Source organism: Rhea pennata, chromosome 1 (assembly GCF_028389875.1).
Source record: "Rhea pennata isolate bPtePen1 chromosome 1, bPtePen1.pri, whole genome shotgun sequence".
Taxonomy (NCBI): domain Eukaryota; kingdom Metazoa; phylum Chordata; class Aves; order Rheiformes; family Rheidae; genus Rhea; species Rhea pennata.
In genome coordinates this window covers 50,473,311-50,487,865 of record NC_084663.1, presented here as the reverse complement: position 1 = coordinate 50,487,865, position 14,555 = coordinate 50,473,311, and the positions used below count along the sequence as shown (strand labels likewise).

The following is a 14,555-nucleotide window of genomic DNA, read 5'->3' as shown; positions in this document are numbered from 1 at the left end:
GGACAAGAGGCAACAGGCACAAACTGAAACACAGAAGTTCCACCTGAATATGAGGAGGAATTTCTTTACTGTGAGAGCAACGGAGCACTGGAACAGGTTGCCCATAGAGGCTGTGGAGTCTCCTTCTCTGGAGATATTCAAAACCCGCCTGGATGCAATCATGTGCAACATGCTCTAGGTGACTCTACTTGAGCAGAGGGGTTGAACTAGATGATCTCCAGAGGTCCCTTCCAACCTCAACCACTCCGCAATTCTGTGATTACAGAAGAGTGACACTGAGGAGCAGCACCAAAAGGCAAAGCAAACAGGCCAAAGGGGATGGCATGGCCTTGGCAACATCTGCACTCCTGTACCCACTGGCTCCTGCAAAAAACTCCTGCCAGCAGATCCCCTGGATCAGAGGCAGCGGTGAACGCCCTCCTGTCTCACAGGAGAAGCCACAGAGACAGCAGCACTGTACAGTGGCTTCTTTCTCCCAACGCCAGCTGGCAGAGGGCACCTCCTTCGGGCACAGTTAAATCTCACGCAGCCTGGTGAGATTTAGTTCATTTCATAAGGCTGAGCGTTAGTCTTGTCTCACCAGAGGTTGAGAATGATGCCATGGTGGGCCAGGGCCAGCCCACCCGCTCACACCGCTGCCGCCTGCCCTCCAGCACAAAGCAGGGCTCTGCTCCGCGGTGGGACCTGCTCGCGCCAAGAAAGACGGGTCTCAACAGGGTCGGCACGGGAAACCCCAGGGAAGGTCAGGTGCAGTCCCGCGCCGCTCGGCCGGGTTGCCTGTCCCAGCTGCGGGTGCTTTCCCTGGCCGCGGGGAGCGTTTCGTGGGCTCTCTGCCGGCTGGAGGCCGAAGCTGGCAGTGGTGGCGCTGGCGAAGCAGCCGGCAGGTTAATGCCCGTAATCGTGCGTAGCACGCAAGACGGACGTAGAAAGCATCGGGGCTTCAGGTTTCCACGGCACCTTAATTTCATCACTGTCTTGACATCTGCGTATCAATAACCCAGAAATGCAGGGGACGACATGGGGCAGAGGTTATGCCAGAGCTGAAAAAATGCAGGCAGCAATAATCCAGCGAGCGGCAGGTTCGGTTGCAAAAATTACGCCGACCGCCTACCAACCGTTTTCTTGCTTTAACGAGTCCTCCCCGCCTCTTTCTCTCTTTTTTCTTTGCGTTTTTCTCTCCTGGTTCCCTGTAAATGAGACGTGTGCAGATTAGCTGGTTCCCCTTCATTCCTGCTTGTGCAAAACATGTGCTAAGAAGAGAGGGAGAGAAAGAAAAAAAAAGAAAAAGTAGCTCTTAAAATGCCTGGAGCCATAGCTTGTGGACAGAAAACAGCTGCATGTGAAAAATAATTGATGAGGATTTCAAACTACAGCTTGGAGAATAAAACACCGACTCAACCCTTACTTCCAGAAAGAGGACAGAGCCCAAAAGAAGTATTGTTGAAAAAAAAATTTTTTTTAAGCGATAGATGCACAGGACCTAACGTGCCTGGATCCGACACGGCACGCACTGCCCTCCTGTGCTGAGGTCCAGGGCTGTAACCTCCTTGCTATAAAAAACCCACCTCTCAGAGGGCATTTTGGTGCTGTTAGTCGGAGAAGCGGAGCAGCTAGCAGTTCTTCTAGACACCGGGAATAAACCGTAACCCCACCTTTCCCTACCATGAACCAGAGGAGAGGGCAGTAAATGGAAACGACACCTGCTGCCGCGACCGGGTGATGAATCTTTGCTGGATGCAGAGGTCCCTTTGACTGGTGCAGCGAGACCCTTCCCTGCATTAAAAGGACTGATGCTATAACCAGAGGGAAAAACGGGTCAGCTCTTTGATAGACTATATAGTAAATGGGTTTGTGCTCACTAAAGGGATTTATCGTTACATACAATGTGCAGAAGTATACCCAAGCGACTGGGACTGTCTCAGCTTTGGTCCCACGTATAATGCACTAAGATTTCAGTGAATAACTCCAGAACTTTTTTTTCCTCTCTTTTTCAAGGTGCCTATTGAACCTTTGCATTTTCCCCCGTGGCAGGCAGAAGTAGGGCGCGTTCCCTCCTCATTACCGACTCCTGAAGAATAGCGCTATCATTGCCATAATGCCTCTGTGACTTGACTTCCAATTACACTAAATCCCATGAATGTGCTTTCATTCCTGCACGCACACGGGTCCAGCATGCAAAATACTTGGCTCAAAAAAGTCGATCAATGAGTACAGTGAAAAGTAAGGGCACTTTGGCTCCCTCATTTTCTTCATTTGTCCACTGGGTGCTGCCTTCCATCAGAACCCAGCTTTAAAAGTAACTTAGGCACAGAAATACGAAGCTTTAATCAGTATTTACAGCCCTGGATTATCATTCAATTTATTTTCATAGAGAAAACCTAGGAATAAAGCTATTTCACAATATGATGACTCAGTGAAATGCTTTCACTGCTCACTTCATGATGGTTGGAAGATTTTCTGTGGTTTACAGAAAGTGGAAAAGCATGAGACTTAACAAAGGGTTTTAACGGAAAAGATTAAAGACATGGTATCAAAACAGACGAGAGGAGGGTGAAATCAGACCTTGTCCAAAACCCACCAATAGTCATCAGACATCAACTTCCATTGACTTCAGTGGAATTTGAATCACAACTCTGTTTTTTTTCTTAAAACAAACAAATTTCTATTGCTGTTTAGCAAGTTTTTATATTATTTCTAAATTACATATCTGGTACATCAATGTCTGTTCATGGCTGGAGGAGCAGATCCTCTCCCCCAAGCAGTGATGGCCACCAGATCTGAACCAGCCAAATTTTCCCTGAAGCAGAAAGGGCACTTTCTGCTCATCCAGCAGATGCCTTGCACTGACCCTTCACTCTGCCACATGTGAGACAGTGATGCTGCTCTCTCCACCTTTCCTGATATTTTATGTTAGTCACCAGAAACACTGCGAAAAGGCAAAACAGATGAGTGAAATCTATATGGAGTGAGATGTAGCTGCCCTGGGGAATGAATCTTTGCAGACTGTGGCAATTCTTCTTTCACAACACATTTTGCACCAATACCAGGTGTGATCCATACCCCTTTTGCCCCTCTCTCTCCTGGCTGTAATCTGCTCCTGAGCAATGGGTGTGATAAAATCAGTCCTGTACAGAGGACAACCCCTCCCCCCTAAAAAGACAAAAATAAGCATTGCTAGAGCTAAAGCATGTAATTAATTGTTTAATCTAGAATTGGTATCTTGTAGTTATGTTCATTGGCAGAAAATGCTCCAGTCTGGGCTCTCGTCTTACATACTGAAGGGCAATGCTCCAGCTGGATAAGACCTCTGCTCCCTGCGCAGAGCGGAGCTTGCCTTTCCTGATCCTTGAGGGAGCTTTGAAGGCACTGGCAGATGCAAGATGGCACATGTGACAGCACTGAAAATAGGCAGACATAGCTGAAGGACTCCATCTGCCTCAAGGGCCTCCTGTTAAACTAACAGGAATCCAGCATGCTTATATAGATGCCAATATAGAAAATGGTGATCTTTGAACAGGCCTCTAGTTAAAAAGTAAATCTGATCTTTTGAATTTTTGAGATTTTTATGACAAAAATCTAGGCCAGACTGATCTGACTGGGCAGGAGGTGAGGTTTCCCACCACCGTTTTGCTTCTAAAATTAGCTTCACATGCTTGCTTTAAAATGTTAATCCCAGCTCATCCTGACCCTTGGCAGGGGGCTCAGGCAAAGAAATGCACAGCGAATCCTCACATCACCTGATTTAGGGGGTCAGCATTTCATCCTGAAGGAAAAGGCCGAAAGACTTGCTTTAGATGTGAGGGACACCAAATGATCTCCAAGGGAACCCATACAAGGTCTGAGCTGCCTGAGCCCAGTCCCTGAGCGGTTTTGCTTTTTGCTCTTTTTGAGGCGCAGTACCCCAAATCCTCTCCCCAGGGGCACTGTGACGCCCTGGAGACCTCTACCAAAGCAGCGGGCTGTACTCAACCCTCTGGTCACCTCCACAGTGTCTCTGAGGATGCAGAGCACATCCTCCACGCCCTGTGACACCTGCTTTTTCCAATGTAATCTACTGGGACTCATGTCCAGGATTTGCCCCCTGTCCTTCCACGGCATGAGACTTTCATGCACTAGGTTTCTCTCACCCTGCTGCAGCGAGATGCAAGCTGGGCCTGAGCCAGGAACACATATGTTCAGGGAACACCATTGCTCTTTAAACAAGTTCCTAAGTGTAAACTGGCAATGGAAACCCCAGACAGAGACAGGGGACCTTCAGATTTCTGGGTAGTTTTGTCCATCTGTCTACCTCTAACTATACTGCAGGAAATGACAACTAGAAAAATCTCTTGTTTTTACTCACCAGTAATACAGTACAAACCTATGTTTCTATGAAATGAAGAAAGTTTGGGAAAAGATGATCGCTCTCTTAGTCATAACCATGCGATTTTCTATTCCAGCAGCTCAAGAGGCATCACTGATGGATAAAGAAAATAGAATAACATCTTTCGTGTGTGTTCCTCTTCCTACCCACTATCGACCCCCACGAACACTGCAAAACAGCAGCCAACCATGGCTACCCTGGGAAGATGCCCACAGCTTGTAGCCTTGCACAGCTCAGCACCAGATACTTCTGAGCCCCCACCTTTGGTGAACTTGCTACTGTGCTCTTGTACAGGTCCCACGAGACCTGCTCTCTTCGCTTGCCATGAAGATGCAGGAGGGTGCACCAGGAGGATCTGAGCTGCCCATGGCCTATGCTGCAGACTGCACAGCCTGCAGCAAGTAACTCAGAAAGTTAGACGGAGCCAAAGGGTTTTATCAGTCGCCCAGTTGCTAGGCAGGAAAGAATGTGCAACCCAGTTATTTGGCTTGTGAGCACCAAGGCACTTGTGCCAGTGGCACCTCAAAGGAGCAGCCTGATGCTGGGAAGGTGAGGACAGTTCACCAGCTCTCTCCATCTCCGCATAGTCAGGCTAACTTTCAGGCATCCTTACTGGGATGTCTGGCAATTTTTCTTTATTCTTTCCAGCTTTCCTATGCATTGTGCCCATGTCAACATCAGATTTCCTGCCCCTGCCATTGCTGTATGTCCTTAACACATATCCTTTCTAAGATATCCATTTTTAGGTCTAGCCCAAGTCTGCATGCACTCTTCCTCCCCAGACACTGATACCACCATCCATCTCTTGTCTGAGGATTTTTTTCTGCAGTTTTTCAGTCTGGATCATCTTCCCTTCTTCCTCAGTGATTTCTGCAGACCAGCCATCCTCTACTCCATCCCTTCTCATTCACTCTTGCTCTTCTCTTCCAGACTAATGTCTTCCATATGTTCCTGATGTCAGGTGAGCTCAAGCAGCAGTGAGAGCGCTTGCTCAGGTTTTCTCAGGCTTACCATCCTAAATACTCCAGCAGTTTTGCCTCAGAAGTGAGTTATAATCAAAGCACTTGCCTGGCATTTACGTTTTCTCTTCCCCAGCCCTGCTGGATGTGACGGCTGCAACCTGGCAGTAATGACCCAAACCAGCACTCATCATACTGCACCCGCATGCGAGTCTTCTGCAATGCACTTCCCTTTCACCAGGTGTGATGCAGAGACCCCCCCCCCCCAGGACATCCTTTTGCCCCACAGCCACTGATGTGAGGAGACCCAGGAGCATGGGTCCAGGCCCCTCGTACCAGGCAGCCTGCAGGACGAGGCTCGCATTACCCAGCAATTGGCTGTGGGAGGTTAAAGGGGCTGCAAGCCCCTGTCTGGACACGCACACGTTCTGTGTTTGTCTGGAGAGCAGGGAAAAGGCAGCGGCAACGCGAACTAAATGCTCTGCTGTCATATGTAAGTTAGCGCTGAAAAATGAGAAGGTTGACAAGGATGAGTCTACCTGTATCTTTTAAGTTACAGATACAGAGATAACACAGGCCTGTGAGACAAATGTTCTACCGCTATCAGTAGATTATATACTAAATACCTCCCAGGGAGCACGTTGGTGATTATGTAACCCCGAGCGGCCCCGACTGCGCAGCATTTTTTAAATGCATTGCAGAACGCAGCACGGTGGTCCTAAGCTGGGATCATGCTGCTTCTGAAAGAAAGCTGTTGTTAAGTTATCCATGTTCAAAGTGCAGAGGAAGAAGTATGAAAAATTTCATAACGCTTGCAACATGCTCACCTTCCAGGCTAGATTCAGATTAAAAAAAGCGACTGCAAAGAAGCTCTCCTCCTAACATCCCTGTGCTGAGACCTAAAACGGTCAGGGTCTGGGGGTGAAAACTGGCCAGAGCTGTGCCTTTTACTCTTCAAAGCCCTGCCGCAGAAACCACTGTCTGAGGCATTGTGGCCGGCGCTGTACGACACAGCAGAGCGTGTGCTGCCTTCTGTCCCTAAAACGTGTGAACTAAGCCACTGCCGGACTAGTCTGGAAAATGAAGGGAAAAGCCTTGACGTCTATCCCGTTCTGTTGCTCGGTCTTTCAGAGTTACTAGAAAGCAGTCGATGAAACCAGAAACAGCATCAAAGTTTAAATAACTGCTTTCAGTTAGCTGCTGGTTAAGTCGCTCTTCCAAAACTGAGCTAGATCTCCGAAAATATACATTTCAAAGGTTAACTTCCATTCTCCTTGTGCACAACAGCATGACTGGATGCAGGAGCTGGCACGGGAGCGGGGCCCTGGCCGGCGGGGCCACAGGCGTCCCCCGCGTGGGAAATGCCCTTCTCTTTTCCTGGCAGGAAAGTTTAACGCGGGGTCGGCTGCGTGGTGCGGGACCCGCGCGCGCACCTCGCCCGACGCCGGGAAACCAGGAGCGAGGAGGGGGCAAAGCCCCCCGCACCTGCCCAGGGCCCGAGCCCCCGGGGGGCGCAGCGCTCCGCGGAGCCGGCCGCGGGGGCGGGGCGGGGGGGGACACCCTCGGCTGCCCGTGCCCCGCAGAGGGGCGGCCGGCCGGCCACAGTACCGCGCTGGGCCGCGCACCGCCGCGGAGGGGAGGGCGGGGAGGCGGGGCGCTGCGCGGCGGCGCTGCGCGGCGCTGCGCGGCGGCGGGGAGGTGCGCGCCCTGCCGCGCCGCGCCGCGCGGGGCGCTGATGCCGCGCGGGGCCGGGCGCTGCGCGGCGCTGCGCGGCGCGGCGCGGCGCTGCGCTGCGTTGCGCGGCGCGGCGCGGGGCGGGCGGGCGGCGGGGCGCTGCGCGGCGCGGGGCGGCGCGGCGCGGGCGGCGGGGCGCTGCGCGGCGGCTCCATGCGCGGCGGCCGGGGGCTCGGCCATGGGGCTCGGCGGGATGTGGCTGGCGCTGCTGCTGGGCTGCGCCGCCGCCGCAGGTGGGTCGCGACCGTCCGGCGCTCCGCGTTTCCCGTCCGCGGCCGGCGTACGAGGTACACGCAGCGGTGTCTGCATACCTATATATATATGTGTATATATATGTATATAGTATATATATATATGTATATAGATGGATAGATAGATACATGTGTGCGCAGACGTGCGGAGACGCCGATCTCAGATGTGTGCACATAGCGGTGTGCATATAAATATATATGTATTTCTATAGATACGTGTGTGTGTGTATATATACTATATACATATATATACACGTGCATGCGTGCTGGGCGTTTGCACACGCGTTTGCAAGGGCCGGGGGCTTCGCCGGCGGCCAGCGCCGCGCTCGCAGGCGGGTGCCCCCTCGGAGCAGACAAAGCCGGCGCGGGGCGGGCGCGGCGCGGCGCGGGGGGCGCAGCGAGGGGCGGCGGGGGGCGAGCGGGGCTGCGGCTCGGCCGGGGGCTCCCGGCGAGGCGGGGAGCGGGCTGCGGAGCGGCGGCGGCCGCGGCGCCGGGCTCCGTAAAGCGCTGCTTGTGTTTTCTGTGGGTGCGGTGCCGCCCGCGGCCCTTGCCGTCGGGGTGTGCGAAGCGCTGCGCCAGCCGTGCACGGTTTCCCGAACCCGCTTCCCGCTCTCCCCGTTAAAAGGCAGCGCTGCCATAAACGCTTCGCGCTCCGGTCCCCCCGCAGCGGGGTCCCGCAGCACCGCGGACAGACCGGGCACAGTCTGCGAGACGCTTCCGCCGCCACTCGCGTGCCAAGTGCCAATTTTCTCCTTTAAAAAGAAGGGGGGGGAGTGGACGGAGAGGAAACAAACACATAATCGGGCGCAAGATAGAAATGAAACATCACAAGGCAAGTGTTACAAAAATGCTTAAGCAGGAAGCATATGATTTTCCATGGATGTTTTACAGGTGAGTCATGGTGTTCACTGCATGCTCTTGCTCATTACTAAAGGTCCCATTCAGTGGCATGTACAGTATACTGACTGGGAGCAAGTACTTAGGCATAATCATTAGGTGCAAGTAGGGAAAAGCACATTTTCTGGGGCTGTGGGAGAGGAGTCAGGAGCTTGTGGCTCGCTGTGTGGAAACCCTTGGGCTCTGATCTGCCCTCTGCAGACAGCAGAACATGAGAAAGCTATCACCTTTCATAACATGCATCACTCTGCGTCCGTCGTGCTGCCCTCTCGAATTCAAGTGGAAGCAAAGGGGTTTCCCTCCCTCCCCTTCCCAGCACTGCAACGGGACGTGGGGTCTGCGTGCCTGCAGCCTTCTCCAGTTCTCAGTGATGCCAGCCCAAAACCCGGCCCCGGCAGGACGGCTGCGTCAGTGGGCGTGCATGGCCGAGGCCGGATGGTACCAGGAGCTGGATGCTGCCAGGGTGGTTGAATACCCTCAGCTCCCAGGGACTTGGATGGCACTTTGGTAGCCAGCACCTCCTGGCAGGGCTGCGAGCCTTGCAGCAGAGCCCCCGAGGGGCTGGCCTCTGGGGACAGCAACCACGAACCCGGCACCGCTGCTGTCCCAAGGAAAAACCCCGCTGACCGTGGGCCTAGCTGCTGCCTCCCTGTGGGCAATCATCTGCAGTGGGCAGAAAGCAAAGGGTGCAACAAATGCAAATAATAATCTTGAGCTGTCTCAGGGTCCTGGCTGAGCCCTGCTGTATTTATTTACCTCTTCCAAAATATGCTTTACAGTTCAGTAAGGGAGGGAAGCACAATAAATGTTCACTTACTTGTTTCGCGGCTAACTGCGCTGTGTTACATGTAGCCAAAGAATCCAGGAAAGCGGCCAAATACATAAATTAGGCCAACTTGTGGCAAGCCGAACTGATAATACGATAATAGCACTTACTTAGCTACCCCTCAGGAGAGCTGTGTAGGTTAGTTAATGTTTATACAATGCTTTGGAAAGGATCTTCAGGAGATAGAAGTGATATTATATAAACTTTACAGTTATATTTGTTTACTTTTCTAAAGTATTCTGCACAGTTGGTACAGACCGTGATGTTTTTGTATCCATAGGAAACTAATTTCACTGAGTATTTGTGTTTGCTAAAAACTTCCCTAGGTTGTCATTTCCCCCAATGAAATCCAGAGCCTGGGTTTAGAAATGTTTTCTAATGAGGGCATAACAAGCAGTGGTCCACATCTGTTCTGAGTAATCAGTTTAGAAAACCTGTACAGGTCGCTGGGGGTAGAAACATTTTGTTTTCCAGTGTGGTTTTCTTCAAGAAGAGGAAGGAGCAGGGAAATCTGTCCAATGCGGAAGGCTTAGTCTCCGCTAGTGCATAATATCACTTAATTGCAACTCTGACACTGTAGACAAAAGATGGGTAAAGCCCCAATAAGGCATTTATTGGATGCTAGACTGAAACAACCTTTGAGCATAAGAAAAATGCTGCGAAGAAGCCCTAATAGTTGGTGCTCGAAGCTGACTGTCGGCCTGAAAGACGGCATTGTGCATCTCAGATGCATTGGCCTTCCTTGGGCATCCCCGGGTCCTCAGCACCTTTTTCTGTGCTAAGCGGTGATGGTGCCTGAGTAGAGCCTTGAGCCCCGGCTACATGCAGCAATCAGGAGGTGCGGAGAGCCCCTCGTCGGGCACTTCCTGAGCCACGAGGGTTAGGTGCGCTGCAGGGAGCTTTGCCATGAGCCCCACGGCGACTTTTGAGTTTTCTTTGATGCTTTAAATGTGAGTTTTAAAACCGGCGAGGCTTCTGGAGAAACTGTAGCAGAAACGGCCGAGGCTCAGTCGCAGGGTGGTGTGCCAGCACGAATTCAGCTGAGGATTTTTTTCTTTTTCTCTCCCTTTTTTTCCCCCCATTTACACGCATTGGCAGCAAGTTTCTCCTCCCTAAAAAAAGAAATGAAGCGGCTCTTCCATTAGTTAAATCCTGGCCTCTGCTGCAGCTTGGGGCTGCGGCGAGGTTTGGGGTGGAAAGGGTGGGCTGGGAAAAGAGGTGAGGATCTGTGGAAAGAGAGGTTTCACGGAGTGGTGGGATGGGGGGACATGGGGAGCGAGGGGGGATTTTCGGGACGGCCTCGAAAATGGCACCAAACGCTGCTTGACCTCCCTCGCAGGTGCCGGCGGCGGGGGCGCCCGCTGCGAAAAAGCCTGCAACCCCCGGCTGGGCAACCTGGCGCACGGGCGGGCGCTGCGGACGGAGACGGCGTGCGGCGCCGGCGCCCCCGAGCCCTACTGCGCCTACTCCGAGGCGGCCGACCGGCGCTGCGAGCCGCCGGCCTGCGGCCGCTGCAGCGACGCCCGGGCGGCCCTGGCCCACCCGCCCGCCGCCATGGCCGATTCCCCTTTCCGCCGGCCCCGCACCTGGTGGCAGTCGGCCCGAAACGCCCCCCGGGAGACCATCCGGCTCGACTTGGAGGCCGCCTTCTACTTCACCCACCTGATCCTGGTGTTCAAGTCGCCGCGGCCTGCCGCCATGGTGCTGGAGCGCTCGCAGGACTTCGGGAAGACCTGGAGGCCCTACAAGTACTTCGCCGCCAACTGCTCTGCCACCTTCGGGCTAGAGGACGACGTGGCGCGGAAAGGAGCTGCCTGCACTTCCCGATACTCCAGTCCCTTCCCCTGTACGGGAGGAGAGGTAAGCCCTCTCCCGCGAGCCCCCCGCGCTCGTCTGAGAAAGCTCTCCCAGCGGCTGGCGGGCAACCTGCGCGGGTTTGGGGGACGGGGAAATACCCCCAGCTGCCAGCAGCACGGATGAGGTTGCTAGCTCAGGGCAGCCACGGCGAACGTGGCCCTTGGCCGTCTTCTCCAGCCGTGGCAATGCTGTGGTTTCTTGTTGTAGTGCAAGTCCGTATCAGGTGGAGCAAAGACGTAGCTCTTTGAAAATTAAAGGTGCCCAAATTCTCTTGAAATAAAGATGAGCATCACCCGGAAGTAAGAGGGTAACCAGCCAAAAAAATTGGCTACACTGATACACAGTTCTGCATAAAGCAGATTAACCAGATAATTAAGGGACCTTATACCTTTGGGTTTTTTCTTCTGCCTGCACTTGCATGGCAACAGCGTGCAAAAGGAAGAGAAATCACACTTGCCGAGAGGGCAAGTAGAAGCCAGTGTGGAAAATCAGCTTGTTTTCAGGATTGGAAACAACAGCAAATCAGTTATATACTTGGAGGTTTTACAGCTTTCCTTCTCCGTCTGAAGCAGGCTGCCCTCCCCTCCCCGTGCCGGAGGCCCTCTCCCCGGAGCAGTGGCCCTAGAGGGGCTCCCTGGGCGCAGGCATCCCCGCTCGCGGGGAGGCATCGCCAGTGACCAGCTCTGGGTTTTAAAGGCTGCTCCCTCTGGTGGCCTGATCTAACGAACTGTAGCTGAAAGTTAACTCCAAACTCGAAATTCCCCTCTGATGTAATGCAGAGAAATGGGCAAGTTTAAATGGTGAGTTAGGGGCTCAGCTCTATACTGTCAGTTCCTGCTGACTGCTTACTTTGAGATGAAGGGCCTGTTCTTGGAGACCGGTATTCATGTCCCAGGAAAATCACCTGTTAAAACCATTTTGCGGTTTCCCAACCTCAGTTTGTGATGCGGAGTCACCCTTACCTGTCGTTTGGTTCGGAAGACAGTCGCTGCAGAAATAGCTGTCTCCTGAATTGCATCTCTTCGGAGAAGAGTCATGGGGAGGCAGCCGACGTCCTGCTCTAGGAGAAGCTGACCCATGCCCCTATTGGCTCAAACAGAGATCTCCAGACCTGTCAGACAGGTCCAGGATTGGTATTTCATTAGCCCAGCGAAGGGTTTAAGTAAGGTGATTGGCAGGACAAAGTAGTTTCTTCTCCTCTTCTCCACTCTCTGTCCTCTCATGACCCAGAAAAGCCGACTAAACTTCCCTTCACAGTGAAATCAGGTCCTGCTAAAAAGTGAGTCCTACCAAAAGACTAAAAAACATGCCCCACCAGGAATTTTCCAAGACCCTCAGCATTTCCACCAGTCACTGACTCCCACCGCCTAAATCATAAGGCTCTACCGGTTCAGTGCAGGGACTGAAATTTGTAGCTATCGGCATCGGAGAATTGCTCCCCGCCGCTTTTTAATTTTGACCTGCTGGGGCCAACAAGCAGGGGATGTTTGGGGGACACCGACTTGTGCACTCCTTTTTCAGCTTTCCCAGGATCATTCTTAAAGACAAGAATGCAGAGGGTAAGTCAGGGCAGTTATCTTTTTTCCCATATAGTTAACACCCCAGTGCAGGTTTTGCTGAAACCACCTCTGCGAAGTGTGCTCAGACCAGGATGAGGGCTGTGTCTGGAGAGAACCTGTGCAAATGCCATCCTTGAGCTGGCTCATGTACAGGTTGGTGCTATGTGCGCGAACAGTAGGAATGAGACTCTTTTGTGTAAAAAAGTGTTTATTTCAAGAGGGAAAGGAGTTTGGTATTGTATCTGCAGTAGCATGCTGCTAAACAGGCTATTTACAGACCTTGCTCCTGCAGAATCCCTTCTTTTGGCTTCATTTTAGTTTGTATTATGGCAAAGAAGCCATAAAAGTCAAGATCATTTAATTATTCTAGACTTTAAACAAATGTTGAGTACAAGGGGCTGAGGCTTATAAAGTTTTAAGAATATGGCACACTTCAGTTCCCTACACTTAAACACTACTTGTATTTACCTGCAAAGTAATAACAGCAACTTTCTGGTGACCAGATGGCAAGCATGCATGCTTAGCAAATATCACATTTAATTTATTACAGTGTGCTACATTCCAGCAACTACTTGTAACTGCCAATAGCAACATGTATCTCACCTAAAGAAACATCAGAGTTTTGTGTTCTGTTTGGAGTTATGCAGTGCTTTACTCCCACTTCTGGTAGCACCTAATTTCAGACATATGGAAACAGTGATTTCACTTTAAACAGTGGTTTCAAATATGCAGTCCTCTCAAAGCATCCAAGCCTGAAGAGTGTTATTTAATTGCAGCTCAGATGCCCCTGTTTTCTTTAATGCTAACATAAATTCTGCAAGTGCTAGTGGATTTCTTTTTTAACCTTTTGAATTTTTTTTTCCTGCGATGTTACAAGTATAACCTGTGCTCCAAACTGTGTATTACTCTGTCTATATTCCACTTTCTCCCACTGTAAACATTTCAACTCCACATGGGCGTTTCTAGGCACAGAGTCAGGGCTCGCGGGACTTTGAACGGCGGGTCTCTGCACGCTGCTGGCAGCTGGACTGTGGGCACCCAGGATGAGCCATCTGAAAAGCTCAGGGGAGGCCTCCAGAGGTGGCTGCTCATCCCTAATGGCACTAGAGCCCAGATGAGAGCTGTAAATATCTGGGCTGCCAGTTCCTTGTTTTCCCAGGCTGCAAAGGGATGGCAGTGCTCATCGACCTGTGTTTCTGCCACACGTTAGGGTTGGCAGCAAGCCCTGTTCAAGGGCAGCGGCGTGCAGAAGCTCTTAGTGCACAGGGGTCTGTGGCCTCTTTTTAACAAGTCATATGTGTTAGTTTGGATCAAATGAGCATCCACTTCACTTTTTATTGTTTGCTTTTTTAAGAAAAGAAAAAAATGATCTCTTTGTGTTTCTTTTGCTCTTATTATCATGAGTCATTCCTTAGATGCCTCGTCTAATTCTTATGACAAAATCCCTCCCTCGTTACAGCTTTGCTATGATGTTGATTTTGAAGAGATTTATGATACCACAAAAAGCAAGATGCCAAGCCTCTAGGTTCATTTTAAAGACCCGGAGCTCAATGTTCATGGAGAAACAAGAGATGTTGAATTAGCTCCAGGAGCTGCTTTTCATCTTTTTTCTTTAATAGACCAGCTCTGTGTTTTCCTTTCTGCTGCTGGCCTGGCAGCTGAGCCAGAGGATGTTGACAAAGCGATCTGTGTGGGACCTACCACCGAAGAAAAGGGGGCTACGTCTTGGTAGCGTTCCTTTTTTTCAGTTTCAGCCCCTTGATTTAGCAGCACAGGGTCTCTACAGGGATTTGGCAGGTCTCTACCCTTCCTCACAGCTTTTCCCTGATGCTGCAGCACCTTTGGACCTAGTTATCCTCTTTGGATGTGGTTGAGCTGTCCACCCTGAAGTGAGTGTGAGCTGGAGGATAAACAGATTAATGGTGAGGCTGGGAAGGGAAAATCCAGAGCAAATTTCTTCAGCAGCTGCCCACCATGCAGAGCATGGGGGTTGAAGGCTGCGTAGCACAGAATTGGTATCTTCTCCTCCTCTTGTGTTATTCCTGTTATACATCAAAGTTGCCTGGGGGAAGATCAAATCCTACAAGCATAATGTGGGAGGCGAGGAAT

At 51.6% G+C, this 14,555-nt stretch overlaps 1 protein-coding gene across 3 annotated transcripts in view; it reads left to right on the top strand.

Moving 5' to 3' along the window:
* Positions 1-7,188: 7,188 nt before the first annotated feature.
* NTN4 (netrin 4) overlaps positions 7,189-14,555 on the top strand; it is a 47,837-nt gene continuing 40,470 nt past the window's right edge. For 2 of the 3 annotated variants that reach the window (XM_062585571.1, XM_062585563.1), the window contains exons 1-3: positions 7,189-7,289; positions 8,167-8,198; positions 10,370-10,890. In XM_062585571.1, the coding sequence (XP_062441555.1) occupies positions 7,210-7,289; positions 8,167-8,198; positions 10,370-10,890 (633 nt within the window). In that variant the 5' untranslated portion in view covers positions 7,189-7,209. The remainder of the gene's footprint in view (positions 7,290-8,166; positions 8,199-10,369; positions 10,891-14,555) is intronic. The other variant, XM_062585581.1, reaches the window with a different exon arrangement.